Genomic DNA, 20,805 nt, shown 5'->3' with positions numbered 1-20,805 from the left:
AGAAATGAGACCCGTCTGAAGCTGTTATGAAAATCATTATGCTGTCATCCTAACGTGATCCTTACTGGAAAAACAAATGCTTGGTCTTCTCTGGGTAGGCCAGACCCAATTATCTGGTCTTCTGCCACCCATCTAAGGCACTCCATTAAATGGGCAAAGCACAAAACGTGAAAGAGACCAGGTGGAATCATTGACTCTTTAAGAATCTATTGCCATTGGGTAAGAATTTTTAAGGAAAATTTGTAGGACATTATTGGAACAGGGTGATGCAATTCATGAAAGTAGGAACTTTGGGCTTTTTGTAACAGTTTCTTGTGTTAAAATGCAAAATATTATACTACATGTCTTTGAAAATGTCATGCATTTCTTATTTTCAGTTGAAAGATCACGCCAGTGCTTGGTGAGTCCATCCAATAGTATTCGTCGAACGTCTTCGTTGGACACCCTCGCAGCTCCATACCTCACTGGTCAGTGGCCGCGTGATGTCCACAGCCATTCTGCCCCTTGTATGAGAGATAAAGCCACACAGGTATGTGAAGATGTTTTTTTCTTCAATTTATTTACCTGAAAGGCAGAGGAACAGGAGCGAGCATTTGGCCCTTTGAACAATATTTGCCAGTTCATCATATTCTGTTCAATATCCCTCTTTCCCTGAAAATCAGAACTGATCCCAGAATGGAGTAGAGAGAGGTTAAAGATGTCTATGAATACCACTGCCAGCTGATCTGCACAGATTCAAGGATGTGGCCAAGGATTCAATCTTTCTGAAGAGTCTAGTGTTTTATTGTCATATGTCCTGAAATAGATCAATTAATTTCTTATTTTCAGCAGCATAACAGATATAATTTTCTGGCACCCTCTGTTCCAGAGTCAATCTGGATTATCTGTTTTTCTGGACCAATGGAGGTCACGTGATAATGAAATGACAAACACCCCGGGCTGCTAATAACACCCCTCCCATGTCTCTAAGCAGCATGGAGTGCGAGAAACAAATATAAAATGTAAACTCAATGTGGAAGGAATGACCTGCTGACCCATCGGCCCCCGCCGTCTCCTTAGCCATTTAGAGCCCCGGCTTCTGACCCAACTCCTGATTTGCAAAATGCATCAGCGAGCCCTTCTTCACCCACCGCACATTCCGGTGACAAGGCTGTTGTTGTAACTCGTGTTGTAGCCCCTGGGGACAGGGCTTTCTTCGGGCCATACCTCCATCCCCTATCTGCCTCGCTTCACCGCCTCCTTCTCCCCCACCTCCTTCTCCCCCACAGTCGCTGACAAACTCCACCTTGGAAACGACAGCAGGTGAGAGGGGGGAGCCCCAAGGTGACCGAGCACGTCCTGTCGTTGGCAGTGGTCTGAAGAAAGTGCTGGCCCTAGGGGCAACGATGTGAGTTGCAACGACAGCCATGTGAACTGGTGAAGAAGGGCTCGCTGGTTTTCAAAGTATGGTACTACTATCAGTGTCACTTCTGATGGTAGTTCAGTAGATTCTACTCCAAGCTCATCAACCTGGTGAAACCCTTTCCTGCCTGAGGGTTAATGAACAAGCAATGTATTTCTATTCTGAAACTTTTCTCAAAATTTTCAAATAGTATGCAAGAATTATTGTGACTAACAGATGATTGGGAGCAACTGATAAAAAGGGGCATTTGCTCTCATGCTGTTGCAGTGTCTTTAGATGGACTAGCATATGACAGTTTGTGAATAAATTGAGTGAAGGAGAGTGAAATAGTAACAGTATAATATGAAAAATGTGTTCTTGATGGAGACTGTAGAGATCAATGTTTAAAATATTTTTATCACCAAATTTCCTGGAGAAAATTAACATGGCCATTAGGTATTGAAAATGTAATTTGTTTATAAAAATCTGTTAAATTGAGATTTGCATTCAACTAGATCAATGTATTGCAATAAATTCAATAAGCACATAAAGGGGAAAAGGATAACCAGAGAGAGTGGGACCCCTCTGAAATCAAAGGGGTCAACTCTGTGTGGAGACACAGGCGATGGGCAAGGTCCTTAACGAGTATTTCTCCTCTTTTTACTGTGGAGAAAGACAGGAGGATAGGGGATCTTGATATGGGTTTCTGACCAAGCTGTTCTTGGAAACGTTGAAGGAAGGAAAAGCTTGAAATATTCAAATCATGCCACATGTAAGGGAAGTGAATGAGTTCAGGATAAAGGGGCTTAACAAATGTAGCCTCACCTATTTCCAGCATTTTTATTGGCACATCCAATATTTTAGAAAATACTGCAAAAGTATTTTCATGATTTCATTGCCAATGCCCTAAATGTCACCCAAAAGTCTTTACTTGCATTATTACTTATAAATAACATGCTTGTCATCTGTCCCATTGATTCTGTCATTCCAGGGCAAAGGATCCTTGACTCTTGTGCCCAGGAGATGATTTTTGCGTCCAGATTGTGCAAATTGTATTTATTAAAATATTGTATCATCCTATCCCCACCGCCAATTACCACTGCATTAATTTGCTCCCCTTTTGAATGAAGGCCCATTATACTCTTTATACCCATGACTGTAGCCAGCCACAGTTCCAACTCTCCCATCGCTGACGGCAACTCTGTTGGACGAATTATTGATTTTGTTGAGTCTGAGTCTAGGAGGGAGGTTTTTGTCTGCTTGAATGGTGCCAGAAAAACAACTTCGCTCTCAACGTCAGTAAAACCAGGGAATTGATTGCTGACATTAGAAGAGGAAGGCCAAGGATCGACTAATTTGTCTTTATCAATCGGTGGTGAAGAGAGTCAACAACTTCAATTTCCTGGGTGTGTATATCTCTAAAGATCTGTCCTGGACACAGCACATTGATGCAATCTTGAAAGCCCATTCGCACCTCTATTCCCAAGAAGATTGAGGAGATGTGGCATGTTTACGAATGGCCTCTTAACTTTGAAAAAAATGAGTAACTCAGCAGGTCAGACAACATCTATGGAGAAAAGGAATAGATGACATTTCGGGTTGAGACCCTTCTTGGCCTATTTCTATCCAGAGAAGCTGTCTGACGCTGAGTTACTCCAGCTTTTTGTGTCTATCTTTGGTTTAAAACAGCATCTGCGCGTCCTTCCTGCACAACTCTCTTAACCTCTGCAGGTGTACAGTAGAGAGCATATTGACTGGTTGCTTCATGGCTGGTTTGGCAATACAAATGCCCTGGAACAAAGGAGATTACAATAAGTGGTGAACACTGCCCAGTCCATCACGGGTATTGACCTATTCATCATTGAAGGGATCTAACAGAGGTGCTGTTTCAAAAAGGCAGCCAGCATCATCAAGAATCCACACCAACCTAGTAACACTCGTTTTACTCCTGCCATTGGGAAGAAGGTATCAGAATCTGATAACTCGTGGTTCAGGAAAACCTTTTCCCAACAATGATCAGGTTATTGAACACTAAGCTCTCCATGTAAAATATGAACAGCAACCAAACTACAAACTGGCCGGATTGCTCTTAGGACTTTCAGCTTTGTTTTTGAACTATATATTGGGTCTTTCTTTATTGAACTTTTTTGTTTGTGTTATCTCCTGAGTACTGTATTTACAAACCTATTGTGCTGCTGTTGTAAGAAAGAATTTCATTATTCTGATTTAGAACATGATAATCAAACACACTTGACTCTTGACTAGTTAAAGCATAAAATACAGAACTAAAGGCAAAAAAAAGTTGAAAGATTTTGGGAAGATATGGTTTGCATGTTAAACTTTGCACTCTCAAGTCCCAATTTTCATTAGCCGTGACAGATGTACGAATCGCATTTCTCAGTTCATTCTTAATTCCATTCATTAAAGCTTACGATCTTCAAATTGTGCTTCTGTCTCGGTTCTAATAGAACCTGATTGCTGAGATTTTTCATATTTAATGCATGTTGTGCATCCCCAATATTTTTTTCCTTTCTATTAATTGCATGCGTTTTTCCAACTGTTAAGAGCTAGATGCAGATAAACTATTTCCCATGTGGTCTTGGACTTATCTTGCTGGAACACTCATTTTTCTCTGTGTCCAGGTTTTTGTGGATGTACTTCCCCATTGACTGGGGATGTTCCAAACTAACTGTTGGATGACATCTTAAAACTGGGTGTAAAAGATCCTTTGATGCTACTTTGTTCAGAGGCCGACTATTAATTTGAACCCAGTAAAACCCAATGTCAACTTTTTTGGCAGTGGCTCAGTTTCAGTCTCGTGCAGAAAGTACAAAATGGAGAGAAGTAGGCAGTGAGAATGTGATTGGGTCAGGGTTGTGTCGAAGTTGGCTAAGCTGACTTGTAAAGCAAAGGAATTCATTTAGATGTTTAAGAATACTGCAGATACTGGAAAATCGAAGGTACACAAAAATTCTGGAGAAACTCGGAGGGTGCAGCAGCACCTATGCAGCGAAGTAGATAGGCAATGTTTTGGGCCGAAACCCAATTCATTTAGATGATAGGCACAAAATGCTGGAGTAACTTTTTTTTGCCATGTCAGCGGGACAGGCAGCATCTCTGGAGAGAAGGAATGGGTGACGTTTCGGGTCAAAACCCTTCAGTCTGAAGAACTGAACTTCTCTCTAAAGATGGTGCCTATCCCGCTGAGTTACCCCAGCATTTTGTGTCTATCCAAAATTAAATTAGTGTTATGTGCCCGGTCTCCGGGTTACAAACTAACTTTAACACCTTTCCATAGCTTTTAGAACCTGAAGTAGTGGAATGATAGCAGCTCTTCCTCTATCCTGAGGACTTCTGAAGCAATAGCTTGGAGGAGACAGACTTGCAAAAATCCCAAATTTAAAGCAGCAAATAATCAGGAATGCTTTTTAATTGACTTTATTTGTTAGACACATCTTGTAATATTTTTCTGAAAGCTGTGTTAATTAGTCTGGGAAGAGTTTGTTGAGGTTTGACATGTATGTTATTTCAAAGAAAATTTTGAAGTAAGCCTTTTTTTTTGCCGTCATCTTATTAACTTAAAAGCACCCACAGGGGAAGGCTGTAAGAAAATATATTTTTTAAGTGCAATAATTTGGAAAATGCACAGAACTTGAAAAGAAAGTGGCAATAATGTCCTGGCAGTTCACAAAAAAAATATGACATTTTGGATATTTTAGCAAATGTGGAAAACATTTGCCCACACTGTAAATCAGGCCCTTTTACAGTTTCCTTTCCAAAATGGCATATCTCTGAAGGAGGTAGACAAAAAATGCTGGAGAAACAGCGGGTGAGGCAGCATCTATGGAGAGAAGGAATTGGCGACGTTTCGGGTCAAGACCCTTCTTCAGACTGAAACGTTGCCAATTCCTTCTCTCCATAGATTCCTGGGAGGTGTTTGAGGAATTAAATGTTGCCAAGGTAGTAGGGATCTGTTTGCAAAGGAATACAAGGATTACGAAACAGCAATGGTACTTGTGGGGAAATGCTGAGACATAAAAGATCAACAAGCATTTAGAAATGTTCCTATTGAAAAGGACCTGGTACTGATTTATTGAAGCCTGATAATTTTGACATCCTGAACTTTTTGGCATGGATCCAGCAGGATCCAACCTGCTGCCCCGACTTGCTGGACCTCCATTGGACTTTATTTTACAAAAGTGGTCATCTAGATATACTTGCCCAAGTCCCTGTACTAACAGAATCAGTGAACACCACCTCATCAATTACAACAATGGTTGTGACTGTTCGGTCAGAGCTTGGAGGTTTGTTACAGTGAGATGAGATGGTAATGGATTGCAAGAGGACTAGCTGGTAGAATTTCAAAAAAATGGCAAATGTAGTACAGATGTAGACTAAAATGCTAGAGAAACTCAGCAGTTGACGCAGCATCTATGAAGCAAAGGAATAGGTGACGTTTCGGGTCGAGACCCTTCTTCAAACAGGTCTCGATCTGACCCAGGTCTTGACCCGATATATTTTCATCAAGAGAATGAGGTAAATGAGATTAAATGGATAAGTTGCAAAGGATGTGCAAGAGCAGAGAAACCAGTTGGATTTGAGTTGTTTTTGGAGTTTTCGGGTCACATAAATGTGGTTTCTAAAGCCTTTGGGATCCTGGGCTTTAAGTAAAGTCAAAGGAATTATAATTACTTTTTAAATGTCATGAGGTTATCAGAAGTCAGCTGTATCAAATTAGCACGATCACTCGATTTTTACATCCAATTAAATGAAATGCTCAGATTTAGACATGAAGTCATGCCCATTCATGTTTTTGAGAGAGGCATGAAAACATGATGGAAATTACATACATGGGTTACTCTGAAAATTATTCTTCAAGTAGCACAGAATTGAATTTACAGGCCAATTAACCTAAAAACCCAAAGACAGACACAAAGCTGGAGTAACTCAGCAGGACGGGCAGCATTTCTGGAGAGAAGGAATGGGTGACTTTTTCGGTCGAGACCATTCTTAAGATTAGTCTCGATCCGACCCAGGTCTCAACCCGAAACGTCACCCATTCCTTCTCTCCAGAGATGCTGCCTGTCCTGCTGAGTTACTCCAGCTTTTTGTGTCCATCTTTGGTTTAAACCAGCATCTGCAGTTCCTTCCTACACAACCTACAAACCCATACTTCTTTGGAGCATGTGAATAATATTCTGGGCTTTTTTGTATTCAAATTTCAGCCTTGGGTGTTTAATTTGCTCTACACAATTCCCAGTCTGAGTGGACTTTGTACCATTTCTTCTGTGTGATCTGAGATACCTGGTTAATGAAGATCCTATCAATGGTGGAGATCCCACAAAGGATCAGGTGTGAATTGTCAAAATACATTGCATACCAGACTTTGTGGGCCCAATTTGGATCTACCTCTTGGAAAGGATAAATGTGTAAGCTAGTGCCGATATTGGTAGCATTAAAATTATACCATTTGCAAAGTAGGTATAATTATGATTTTTGTTTGCCTTCCCCATCGCACCCGTTTCCCTTCAAAATAAATTGCATTGTTAATCTATAGGCTTGTAGTGCGTGGGTCTCAAAATGAGGCATTTCTTTGGATGTCTGTCCCAGTGGGGAACTCATTGCCCCATTTTTACCGCCTGTTTCGGCAATAATGGGCACCCCTTACCGCCACAGGCTCAACATTTCTGTGGATGTCTGTCTGGAACTCATTGCCCATTTTACACCTGTTAATCCCTTACATTTATCGCCCCCTGCTTGTTCAGCATCAACAAATTTATATTTAAATTCTCAAAGATATTTTTAAGAGCTTCTGTTGCTCTTCCTACTATAGTAATAAAAACAAAATTATGGCAAATGCTAGAAATCTGCAATTGAAAACACGTTGCAGATCACAAAGCATTTTATGTTTCATTTTCTTCTTTTGTGTGCATCTCCAATATACAGTCTTTTAAAAAATAATTTTAAAGGATGCAGGTGTTTTTCCTAAGACCAGCAGTTGCCCTGGATGAGAGGGACTTGTTAGGCTATTTAAGAGGGCTGATAAGAATGGACCACATTGATAGCCTGGAATTGCATGTTGGCCAATGGATGATTCTCTGTCAGAACGGGAAGGAGATAATTTAGTCGCATGGTATCGAGAAAACAACCTCTCAGTCAGCAAGCAAAGGAACTAGTTATTGACTTTAGGACCTGAAGCATGTCCCCATCAGTATTAATAATGCAAAATGAAAAATGGTCGAGAGCATCAAGTTCTCCGGCATAAATAGCACCAAGTCTGTACTGGATAACCACATCAACCAAAAAAGCACAACACTGACTTCTTCAGGAGTCCAAATTCATTCACTGTACTTCAGTGCATGTGACAATAATAAAACAATAACAACAATGACAAAGTGTCTCTGCATCTATTCCCTTCATGATATTATACATGTCTATAAAATCACCCCCTAAACCTCCTGCACTCCAAGGAACAAAGTGTTGTCTGGATGCTTTGAAGAGAGAGCTAGATAGAGCTCTTAAAGATAACAGAGTCAGGGGATATGGGGAGAAGGCAGGAACTGGGTACTGATTGTGGATGATCAGCCATGATCACAGTGTTACTCGAATGGCCTACTCCTGCGCATCTATAGTCTATTGCAGGGGTCTCCAAACTTTTCAGCATGAGGGACAGATATATTGAGCACATTTTTGCAGGCCGTAAGAAAAAAAGAAAGAAATGTCACACACACACAGACAAACGCACTCCCACATACCGAAACACACGCACACAGACAGGCACATAGACACAGACACGCATACAGGTCCGTTCGTTCTCCCTCTCCCCCCCCCCCCCCCCCCCCCCCCCCCTCTCTCTCCCCCCCTCTCTCTCCCTCCCCCCATCTTCTTGGCATTTATTGTATGCAAGCCTTTTGTATTTGACCTGTCAAAGCTGCCACAGCCAGACATAAAAACAGCTTTTTTTCCCACGAGTAGTAGCTCTACTCAATAACCAAAAATTTGAGGCCTCCTTTTGCTCTATTTGCTGAATTTTATTTAATTCACGTTTAATCAATAATGTTTTATTATTAAAGTTCAATGTTTTATGTGTCATTCCTAAATCACTATGTCATGTTGTCACTTGCGAGCGGAGCACCAAGGCAAATTCCTTGTATGTGAATACTTGGTCAATAAACTTATTCATTCACTTTGAACTTATTGAGTGAGGATGCTCTTAATAATATACAATACTACTCAACCTACGGATGGTCCTCCTGTAATGGTTATACTCTTAAAATTACAGATGTTGCATTATAATTGCTGTACTACTAAATCTTCAAATGGTACATAGAAACATAGAAATTAGGTGCAGGAGTAGCCCATTCGGCCCTTTGAGCCTGCACCGCCATTCAATATGATCATGGCTGATCATCCAACTCAGTATCTCGTACCTGCCTTCTCTCCATACCCTCTGATCCCCTTAGCCACAAGGGCCATATCTAACTCCCTCTTAAATATAGCCAATGAACTGGCCTCGACTACCCTCTGCGGCAGAGAGTTCCAGAGATTCACCACTCTCTGTGTGAAAAAAGTTCTTCTCATCTCGGTTTTAAAGGATTTCCCCCTTACCCTTAAGCTGTGACCCCTTGTCCTGGACTTCCCCAACATCGGGAGCAATCTTCCTGCATCTAGCCTGTCCAACCCCTTAAGAATTTTGTAAGTTTTCTATAAGATCCCCTCTCAATCTCCTAAATTCTAGAGAGTATAAACCAAGTCTATCCAGTCTTTCTTCATAAGACAGTCCTGACATCCCAGGAATCAGTCTGGTGAACCTTCTCTGCACTCCCTCTATGGCAATAATGTCCTTCCTCAGATTTGGAGACCAAAACTGTACGCAATACTCCAGGTGTGGTCTCACCAAGACCCTGTACGACTACAGTAGAACCTCCCTGCTCCTATACTCAAATCCTTTTGCTATGAAAGCTAACATACCATTCGCTTTCTTCACTGCCTGCTGCACCTGCATGCCTACTTTCAATGACTGGTGTACCATGACGCCCAGGTCTCGCTGCATCTCCCCTTTTCCTAGTCGGCCACCATTTAGATAATAGTCTGCTTTCCTGTTTTTGCCACCAAAATGGATAACCTCACATTTATCCACATTATATATATTTTTTTATTTTATTTTTTACATCCACATTATTGCATATCCACCGTCAACCCGTTTAGAATTAATTGCCAGTCAATCTTGGCCATTTCACGTCTCATACCCTCAAAGTTACCTTTCTTTAAGTTCAGAACCATTGTTTCTGAATTAACAATGTCACTCTCCATCCTAATGAAGAACTCAACCATATTATGGTCACTCTTGCCCAAGGGTACAACAAGATTGCTAACTAACCCTTCCTCATTACTCAATACCCACTCTAAAATCCTACATACTAAGTCCTAATATTTCTGATACTTTTTAACTATCTGTTTATTTTCAAAGTCACAGATGGTGTCCTGTTAACTATGATATTATTACCACAAATGCTGCCCTAATATCTGTAATACTATAACTGCAAATGGTTCTCTAGCATTATTAAACACAAACCCTGTCATGGTGATGATACATCTGACCGTACACTACAATTGTTAATGTCAATGTAGCCAGGTAATTAATAAAGATACAGAAAATGACAATAGCACAATATACCGTCAGGTGAATAGATTCATTATTAACTAAGTGATGTCAAGTTGCTGAGCTGAGCGGAGAATTTAAGGAAACAATGCAAAAAGAAGGAAAAAGCAAGAACAGACCTACTAAGATCCCTTTAAATGTGTGAAAGGCATTTCATAAAAGAACCTGAAGCAGTGGTTCGGAGAAGACCCTGCTTGCTCCCTTTGCCAAGCACCTGCATCACTTAGGCACATTTTAACAGGATGCACTATGAGCCTCGCCCAAGGGCGTTTCACTTGGTGGCATAACCATGTCCTCGTACAGCTGGCATCAATCCTGGAACAGAGGTGAAAGGTCACAAATGCTTCCCCACAAACATTGGCAGGAAATGTCCACTTCACAACATTTGTACCAGCAGGTCAACCTCCAGAGCACCAGATAACACCAAAGGCTGCAAACATTCTTCAGCCTGCTCGAGATTGGAAAATGGAAGTTGACTTGGAAAAAAAGCTTGAGTTTCCCCCAGACATTGTGGCCAGACATGATCCTTTGGACCACAACAGCCAAGTTGGCATACGTTGTGGAATTGACAGTTCCTTGGGGGTGAGAGGGGGGTAGGGGGAGACTGGGTGGGCGAGAGGAGGGAGGGGAGACCGCTGGGTCCCGTTCCCTCAACGTGCGGTTGAGGTGGCGGGGGGGGGCTGCGGCTTCACACGCACACTAACCACCTCCCATACACACAGAGGTGGAGGGGGTTGACGGAGGGTAAAGGGAAGAGAGTAGGGGGGAGAGATTATTGGGGAGAGAGGAGAGGGGGGACAGATGAGGGAAGAGAGAGGAGGGGGAGGGGAGAGGGGGGGGAGGAGGGGAGAGAGAGGGGGGGGAGAGGGGGAGAGGGGAACGAGAGAGAGGGGGGGGGGGGGGAGAGAGAGGAGGGAGAGGGGAGGGGGTGGGGAGAGAGGTTGGATATGGGGAGAGATTGGGGAGTTGGGTAAGGGAGAGCGTGGGGGATGTGAGAGTGGTGTGGGAAGATAAACTTAAACGCTTTAAACTAATGAAAGGCTGTAAAAAAGAATACTGGACTTCAGAATGCATAGGTCCATTCAAGAACAAAACAAAATCTGTGCCTGGAACTAGTGGAAGTGCTCAAGTTCCTAAATAACTGCTTTGAATCAGTATTCACCAAGGTTAGGATATGGATGATGGCAAGATCAGGGAGGGATATCAAAGTCAAAGTATCCTTTATTGTCATTCAGACTTTTAGGTCTGAACGAATTTTTTTTGTCTTGCAGTCATACATATAATAAAAATAACAAAAACATACAATAAACACAAATTTAACATCCACCACAGTGAGTTCACCAGGTACAGTTTTTTTCTATACATAGTGAGTATCCAGTATTCCAGCGTAAGCAAACTCTTTCTTTCACGTATACCCATATTAAAGGCTGAAGGCATTATATTGACCTTATGTAGTGGAGACAAAATTGTCAGTTCTATTTCAGTGCATTACCTCACCCTTTGTAGCAGATGAAATATGGAACTCAAAATATGGCAGTTGTAGGGTTTACGATTTGATTTCCATGCACCTATATTACGGTTGTGTATTTGAGGTTGACTGTTGGGGAGAACAAAACTTGGCCAATCTCAGTGAAGCTAATAAATTTATGGACAACTATTTCAATCGTCTTAATCAAGTGGTTAACTTTTGTTTGGAATGTTGAGAAAATTATTATCAAGCATATTAACATAGAAGTAGCAGTCCATTTGAAACAAAGTCTCTTTTGTAGGTTTTGTTTGTAGTTTGAAATAGTTGAAAAATAAGCATGTATCTGCTGATTGGTGGGAGAATAATTAAGGCAGGGACACCATATTAGAAAGTTAAAAGCTGCATTTTCAAACACTCGCTATTCCACTGCTGACAATTAAAAATTGTTTTGCATGTTTTTTAATGCTTGAATATCATATACATGTTTTTGAAAGGAAATAACTTAAATTCCATAAGAGGCCAACTAAGATTCCAAAGCAATACTGCATTTTCTCCAAATATGAAATAAAGTCAAAATCCTGGATATACCCAGCAGATGGACATAATTTTTTTTGTGTGGGGGGGGGCAGGGAATAATCCTTTGGGTTTTTCGGCATAAATTGTATTGCTGGCTGTGAGGGTGAAATAAACATTGAACGTAGAACAGTACAGCACGAAAACAGGCCCTTTGGTCCACAATGTGTCCAACATGATGCCAAGATCATCACTTATCTGCCTGCACATAACCCATTTCCCTCCATTCCTGGCACATCCTTATGCCCATCCAAGCTCTTTTAACTGCCACTAGCACATTGGCTTTAACTACCACCCCCAGCAGCATGTCCAGGCATTCAGCATCCCTCTGTATATAAAAAAAAATTGTCACGCACATCTCTTTAAATTTACCCCTTTTATCTTTAGGCTATGCTCTCTTGTATTAGATTTTCTCATTCTGGGAAAAAGAATCTGACAGGTCTCTCTGCAACCTCGGGCATTCCAGAGAAAACAATCCAAGTCTGTCTAACCTCTCCCTGTAGCTAACACCCCTTAATCCAACAATAATCTGTAAACCTACTCTGAAGCCTTTCCAAATCCTTCACAGGGCGGCACGGTTGCGCAGTGGAAGAGTTGCTGCCTTACAGCCCTTGCAGCGCTGGAGACCCGGGTTCGATCCAGACTACGGGTGCTGACTGAACGGAGTTTGTACGTTTTCCCTGTGACCTGCGTGGGTTATTTTCCGAGATCTTCGGTTTCCTCCCACACTCCAAAGGCGTACAATTTTTTAGATTAATTGGCTTGGTAAATGTGTGTCGGATAGTGTTAATGTGCAGGGATTGCTGGTTGGCGCAAACCCGGGTGGCCGAAGGGCCTGTTTCCGCGCTATACCTAAACTAAACTATAAATCTTTCCTGTAATGGTACGAGCAGAACTGCTTACAGTACTCCAAAGGCGGCCTAACCAAAGTAGTATAAAGCTGCATCATGACTTCCTGACCCTTATATTCAAAACTCCAACCTATGAAATTGCATCTAATGGCTAGAGGTACTACAAAGAGGTGAGAGCAGGGGAAAACAAAATGCTGAAATTGAGAAATATGATTGCAGATGCTTAAAATCTGGAGAAATGCTGCAAATATCCAACAGGCTAGGCAATAACTGTTGGTGTGATTCAGGTTGATCATCTTTCATTCGATCTGGCCTGCTCTGATGCAAATTGGAAACGCAGGTTATCTGAAATAGTTAATAGTTTCCTGCGGGTGATGTATATCCTGGTGGAGATTTCCAGGCTTTTCTTTCTGGCAATTTTTTTGAAGTATAATGAGCAGCTTTTCAAAGAAGTAATTTGTTTCTTCCTTACAGACACCAAATGCCTGGGCGGAAGAGATCTCTGAAAGGAAGAAAGGATCCCACAAACGGTCTGCATCCTGGGGAAGTAATGACCAATTAAAAGAGGTTAGAATTTCTTTTCTCCATTTTCAAGCAGGATTCAATGCCATTTTTTGGCTTACATTTTGTTTGATTTGGTATCACAATAATTGAGGAAATCCTTAAATTAAAAAAAAATCTCTAATCAGTTTCTTGCAGTTTAGTAGGCAAATTGATACAGTGGGTATCAATGGTCATCCAGATTATTTACTACTATTCTCAAACAAAAGTCTGCAATTGGATTCTTTGAATCTGTTAAAAGAAGATTCTGCATAATTACTTGTTTGCTCCTTAAGTTAGTCCAATGTTTAAGGGATGGTTCAAACCATTTGTACCTTCATTAGAAACGTCCATTATTTAAATTCTTATTCAACAGCACTGACTTTTTCTTTTCCAGATTGCAAAGTTACGCCAACAACTTCAACGTAGCAAACAGAGTAGTCGGCACCATAGAGATAAAGAGAGGCAATCTCCTTTCCATGGCAACCATGCGGCTATTAACCAGTCACAGGTAAGACAACAGAAGTCACAGAGTCACACAAATCACAGAAGACCAGATACATATGTAGCTGCATTCTCAGCATCAGAAGTACATTAAAATATGTATGCAACAAAGAAATCAGAATTAGTCCAGGAATAGAGGGATACATACAGTATCATGTGTAGGCAGATAGGATATGTGAAATTGGCAACATGGTTGGCGCAGGCATGACTTGAAGGACTTTTACCTGTACTGTACGGTTCTATGTTCTAATTATACCTTTGAGTTTGAAATAAAATTAAAACACTCATTTTGCCAATTTGTATGGTTGAATGATCTGAAACTAGTCCTGCTTAGTGTTGATGGTGAAAGAGTTTTCTATTAAAATTCAAACTTTTAGAAGAAACCTTTGATATGAAATGAGTGCGGTTGTTTGAAGTTTAGGCCAAATCCCTTAGGAAACCCCTAAATTCCCAAGAAATCAGAGGTGCAAAGGGACGGGAGTGCTAGTGCAAGATTCCCACATTGATTTGCAGGTTGAAGTAAGGATGGGAAATGTAATGTTAGCATTCATTTCAAGAGGACTAGACTATAAAAGCATGGATGTAATGCTTAGGCTTGATAAGGCATTGATCACACCATATTTGCAATATTGTGAGCAATCGTGTGGCCCATATCTGAGCAAGCATGTGCTGGTGTTGGAGAGGGTCCAGAGGAGATTAAGAGGATGACTGGGGATGATTGGGTTAACGTATGAGGAGCATACATTCTCTGGGCCTGTGCTCGTTGGAGTTTAGAAGGATGAGGGGAAATCTCATTGAAACCAATTGAATAATGAAATGCCTGGATAGAATGGATATGGTGAGGATGTTTTCAGCCGTGAGAGTGTTTAGGACCAGAGGGCACAGCCTCAAAATGAAAGGACGTACAGTGCCCTCCATAATGTTTGGGACAAAGACCCATCATTTATTTATTTGCCTCCTTACTCCACAATTTGAGATTTATAATAGAAAAAAATCACATGTAGTTAAAGTGTACATTGTCAGATTTTATTAAAGGATATTTTTATACATTTTGGTTTCACCATGTAGAAATTACAACTGTGTTTATACATAGTCTCCCCATTTTAGGGCACCATAATGTTTGGGACACATGGCTTCACAGGTGATTGTAATTGCCCAGGTGTGTTTAATGGCCTCCTTAATGCAGGTATAAGAGAGCTCTCAGCACCTAGTCTATCCTCAAGTCTTTCCATTACCTTTGGAAACTTTTATTGCTGTTTATCAACATGAGAACCAAAGTTATGCCAATGAAAATCAAATAAGCCATTATGAGACTGAGAAACAAGAATAAAACTGTTAGACATCAGCCAAACCTCAGACTTACCAAAATCAACTGTTTGGAACATCATTAAGAAGAAAGAGAGCGCTGGTGAGCTTACTAATTGCAAAGGGACTGGCAGGCCAAGGAAGACGTCCACAGCTGATGACAGAAAAATTATCTATATAATAAAGAAAAATCCTCAGTCGGACAGATCAGAAACACTCTTCAGGAGTCAGGTGTGGATGTGTCAATGACCACTGTCCGCAGAAGAATTCATGAACAGAAATACAGAGGCTACACTGCAAGATGCAAACCACTGGTTACCAGCAAAAATAGGATGGCCAGGTTACAGTTTGCCAATAAGTACTTAAAAGAGCAACCACAGTTCTGGAAAAAGGTCTTGTGCTCAGATGAGATGAAGATGAACTTACATCAGTGATTTCAAGAGCAAAGTATGGAGGAGTGAAGGAACTGCCCAAGATCCAAAGCATACCACCTCATCTGTGAAACACGGTGGTGGGGGTGTTATGGCCTGGGCATGTATGGCTGCTAAAGGTACTGGGTCACTTATCCTCATTGATGGTACAACTGCTGATGGTAGTTGCTTAATGAATTCTGAAGTGTATAGACACATCCTATCTGCTCAAGTTCAAACAAATGCCTCAAAATTCATTGGCTGGCGGTTCATTTTACAGCCAGACAATGATCCCAAACATACTGCTAAAGCAACAAAGGAGTTTTTCAAGGTTAAAAAATGGTAAATTCTTGAGTGGCCAAGCCAATCACCCGATCTGAACCCAATTGAGCATGCCTTTTATATGCTGAAGAGAAAACTGAAGGGTACGAGCCCCCAAAACAAGCATAAGCTAATGATGGCTGCAATACAGGCCTGGCAAAGCATCACCAGAGAAGACACCCAGCAACTGGTGATGTCCGTGAATCGCAGACTTCAAGCAGTCATTGCAGACAAAGGATATGCAACAAAATACTAAACATGACTACTTTCATTTACATGACATTGCTGTGTCCCAAACATTATGGTGCCCTGAAATGGGAGGACTATGTACAAACACTGCTGTAATTTCTACATGGTGAAACCAAAATGTATAAAAATGGCCTTTATTAAAATCTGACAATGTGCACTTTAACCACATGTAATTTTTTCTATTTCAAATCTCAAATTGTGGAGTACAGAGGCAAATAAATAAATGATGGGTCTTTGTCCCAAACATTGTGGAGGGCACTGTACCTTTATCTTCCTACAATCTTAGATATACACACCTGAAAACTAATTAAGTTGATTGAGGTGATCTGCCAGATATGCAAGATTGGAAAGGCATAGTAAATCCCCAAAATTATTTGACCAAAGAAAACTTATTTTGAAACAGAAGGCATTCAAGTTCACATTGTGGTTTTTATGCTCATCATGTTGCCATCACAGTTATAGAGTTATACAGCATGGAAACAGGCCCTTTGGCCCAACATCCCATACTGTCCAAGATGCCCCATCTACACTAGTCTCACCTGCGTACATTTGGACCACATTCCTCTAAACTGTTCCTATCTGTGTACCTGTCCAAATGTCTTTTAAATGTTGTTATGGTATCTGCCTTAACTATCTTCTTTGGCATCTATTTCCATATATCCACCACTCAGAAGTAGCTGGAAGAGTTTTACTTTCACTGTGGTAAGACCCCTGAAGACAAAGGTTTAGAGATTACAGCCATGATGCTAAATGCTGACAGTGAGAACTTCTTATGGGTACAAGGGGGAACCCTACAGTAAAATTAACCGTGTCAGCTCCAGGAAGTAATACGCCCGGATGTCAGAGATCGTCAAAGTTAATTTGAAGGAAAGGAGGAAAGTATAGATGAAGTTGATGATATCAATGAGTTCTGCATGGGTGCAGGAGGCAGCCACGATGCGGTCATCGATGTAGTGTTGGGGGATGGTGCCAGGAGTGATCTTATACAGGTGTAAAAAATCATAAAAGGAATAATCTGGTAAATGCACAGTCGTTTGCCCAGAGTTAAGGGAATCGTGAATCAGAGGACATAGGTTTAAGTTGAGTGGGGAAAGATTTAATGAGAATCTGAGGGGCAACTTTTTTGCACAAAGGGTGGTGGGTGTATGGAACAAGCTGTTGGAGAGATAGTTGAGGCAGATACTAGCGTAACATTTATGAAACATTTAGACAGGTACATGGATAGGATACATTTCGAGGGATATGGGCCAAATGTAGTGTGAATAGGGCATATTGGTCGGCATGGGCAAGTTGGGCCGAAAGGTTTGTTTCCATGTGGTATGACTCAATGACTCTCTGTAAATCATGGATATTTTTATTATTGTGAAAACTCTGTTCAAAGACAAATGCAAGAAAACAAATCCATGGTGTAAATTTATATTATTATACTGAAATGTGGAACAACCATTAACTCTAAGGATGTTAAACATATTTGCTGTGCAGCAGTGTTAAGAAGTTTAGATCTTGAAATCTCAGCAAATGAATTTCAATGGCACAAAACCTGCTCCCAGATTAAGACTTTGTTTACAACAATTCAATTGTGTTTCTCTACTGTTCTAACAACAAGCATTAAGCTTGATGCTCATTCATAATGATAAAGCTCCAATTGATGCGTTCTACAGTCACATGCCACTGGTTTGTATAGCACCTTATTGTTTTCTCTTGGTACTTTTTCTCCAATGTAGTTTTGTCGTATAATTGTATCTTATTATGAGGCATTTTGCTGCCTCAAGTGGTGTGTTAAAAATGGTTAACTATAGTATAGACTGCTAGTCTGAGAAAGAGCACGACTTGTATGGAAGACCATGAACAATGCAATGGATAGTGTACAAGTAAATAATTTTGAGAAGAGAATATAATACATTTGATTTTAATTAATTTCTCAGACCAATTTACTGGCGATATTTACAATTGCTAAAATTAAGCAAAAATATAAGCGCTACATTTTCACACATGAACTTCAAATAGGTTAATTACTTTATGCCCCATATAAATCAGACAAAAGAATACGATTAAATGAACTTATTTTTGATAACAAATTCCTCAGGCTCAATTCCATCCGTTACTTGCAGGGGAGTCTGAAACTTGGGTTCCTTCGAGATATTTGAATATTTTATTAGGTTATAATTACTTTAGGATGTGAGTTTGGTTTTTCTGCAAGAGATTTGAAAGACAGATGGCAACTTGCATTACATGAGAAACTAAATTGTGCCTCTACTTTTTTCAGATTTCAAAAACCAGTCTCTCCATTTGTGAAGAAACAGTGATTGGGGCAGTGGATGTTGTGCAAACAGATTTTAGATTGGCATTTAAGGTCATAAGTGATAGGAGTGGAATTAGGCCATTCGGCTCATCAAATCTACTCCGCCATTCAATCATGGCTGATCTATCTCTCGCTCCTTACCCCAATAATTTGATGAAGTCCCACATGGTAGGCTGGTCCAGAAGATTAAGATGTCTGGGATCCATGGTGACTATGTAACTTGGATTCAGAAGTGGCTTATCCATAGAAAGAGGGTCACGGTGGAAGGATGTTATTCTGGCTGGAGGTCTGTTACAGTGATGATGCACAAGGATCTCCACTGCGACCTCTGTTTCGGATATAAAAACTTGCATACCTTTGATACCCAAACTTGGGTTGGTTAGTAAGTTTGTAGACAACACAAAAATTGATGGAGTTTCGTTCAGTGAGGAAGGCCGTCAAAGGATGCAGCGGGATATAGAATGTGACAGACATGGGCAGATAAATGCAGATGGAGTTTAGTCTGAACAAGTGTGGAATGTTTGATTTAGGGAGGTCGAATGTAAGAGAAAATAAAAAGTTAATGGCAATATTATTAGCTGCATTGATGCCCATAGAAGTAGCAACACAGGTAAATAGAGTGGTATGGTAGGGTATTTGCAAGTCTCTTTGCAATTATTTTCGAAGGTTAAGTGTAAGATTGAGGAAGCCAATTTGTAGCTTTATAAAACTTTGGTTTGGCATCATGTTCAGCACATATATTGTGAGCCAAAGAACGGTTCCTCTGCTACACTGTTCTATGTAAAATCTTTACCAAGTGTGCTCCATGCATCAATTCCCCATCTGTTTGTATGCCTTGTCCATTGCTTCCTAGTTGAATTCTTCATTGGGTACTTAAAAATATATATTATTCACATAACAGAACAGCACAGGAAAATGCCCTTTGGCTCACAATGTTTATGTAAACATGATGCCTAGTTAAACTGATCTCATCAGCTTGTACATGTTCTATATCCCTCTATTCCCTGCACTTCCATGTGTCTAAAAGCCTCTTAAACGCCACTATTGTATCTGACTACACCACCACCCCTGGCAATACGTTCCAGGCTCCCAACACTCTCTGTAAAAATTGCCCCACGCATTTCCATTAAACATACCCCCTCTCATCTTATAGCCATGCCCTCTAGCATTTGACATTTCCACCCTGGGAAAAAAGGTTCTGACTGTGTACCCTGTAATGGGGCCACCAGAATTGCATATAATATTCCAAATGTAGCCTAACCAAAGTCCTATAGCTGCATTACGACTTCCTGACTCTTACATTCAATGGCCCTAGCAATGAAGGTAAGCATACCATACACCTTATTTACCACCCTATCGACCTGTGCTGCCACAATTAGTGAGCTATGGCATTAGACACCAAGATCTCTCTGCAGATCAATGCAGTTCAATTTTGGTGTCATCAGTAAACGTACCCACCAACCCATTTACATGTACATCTAGATCATTTATAACAGCAGAGGTTATAGCACAGATCCCTGCGGAACTCCACTGGTCACAGACTTGCAGCCAGAATATCTACATTCCACCACAACAGTCTGTCTTCTCTGAATAAGCCAGTTCTGAATCCATACAATCAAGTCATCGCAAATCCCCGACATCTTAATCTTCTGTATCATCTTCTTTTCATTGGTTCTGATATTTTTTTCAGATCTCTTGAGTCTAGGTGCGTATTAGATAAGAAATTGAGGTACAAACGTGACCAAAGGAAGTAGACATGTTAAATGGTTGGTTCAAGCCGATATTGATTTGTCGGCGAACAAGAGATGAGTCCTCATCAATGTTCTAACTTCCTGGCCTGATTGTTGTAGAGGAAAGAATGGAGGGCTACTAATAAATAGGAATGTGGATTGTGCTAAGGTGGTGACAGAGTACTGCAGACAAAGCCTAACACCAGAGACATTGAATGCATCAGTGATGACACCCACGTTTCAGGAACTTCAAGGATCATGTTATAGCATGCACCCATTGTTGTAACATAAAATTGGATCTACTGTCAACGGTTAGACTTGTGGATAATCATTTTATTCTGTTTGCTACCTAATTAAGTCTTTCTGTAAGCTCCATTCTGTAATCAAGACCTCATTTTATAGTTAAGCAAGGTTCTGTGTAATCTTGTCAACTGAGCTCCATTCTGTAATCAAGACCTAGTTTTACTCTTAATCAAGTTTCTGCGTATTATTGTCATCTGAGAATATAA

At 40.7% G+C, this 20,805-nt stretch overlaps 1 protein-coding gene across 4 annotated transcripts in view; it reads left to right on the top strand.

The window, feature by feature from the left end:
- The window catches only part of LOC129698874 (protein FAM117B-like), a 79,992-nt gene that overhangs the window by 24,417 nt on the left and 34,770 nt on the right, over positions 1–20,805 (top strand). For all 4 annotated transcript variants that reach the window (XR_008723741.1, XM_055638241.1, XM_055638240.1 and 1 more), the window contains exons 2-4: positions 378–529; positions 13,410–13,502; positions 13,873–13,986. Coding sequence is in view for 3 of the 4 variants with exons in the window: in XM_055638241.1 (XP_055494216.1) it covers positions 378–529; positions 13,410–13,502; positions 13,873–13,986 (359 nt within the window). In the remaining variant the exon portion in view is untranslated. The remainder of the gene's footprint in view (positions 1–377; positions 530–13,409; positions 13,503–13,872; positions 13,987–20,805) is intronic.

This window comes from Leucoraja erinacea, chromosome 7 (genome assembly GCF_028641065.1).
Source record: "Leucoraja erinacea ecotype New England chromosome 7, Leri_hhj_1, whole genome shotgun sequence".
In the NCBI taxonomy this organism is placed as follows: Eukaryota; Metazoa; Chordata; class Chondrichthyes; order Rajiformes; family Rajidae; genus Leucoraja; species Leucoraja erinaceus.
This window is presented reverse-complemented; position numbering and strand designations above follow the sequence as displayed.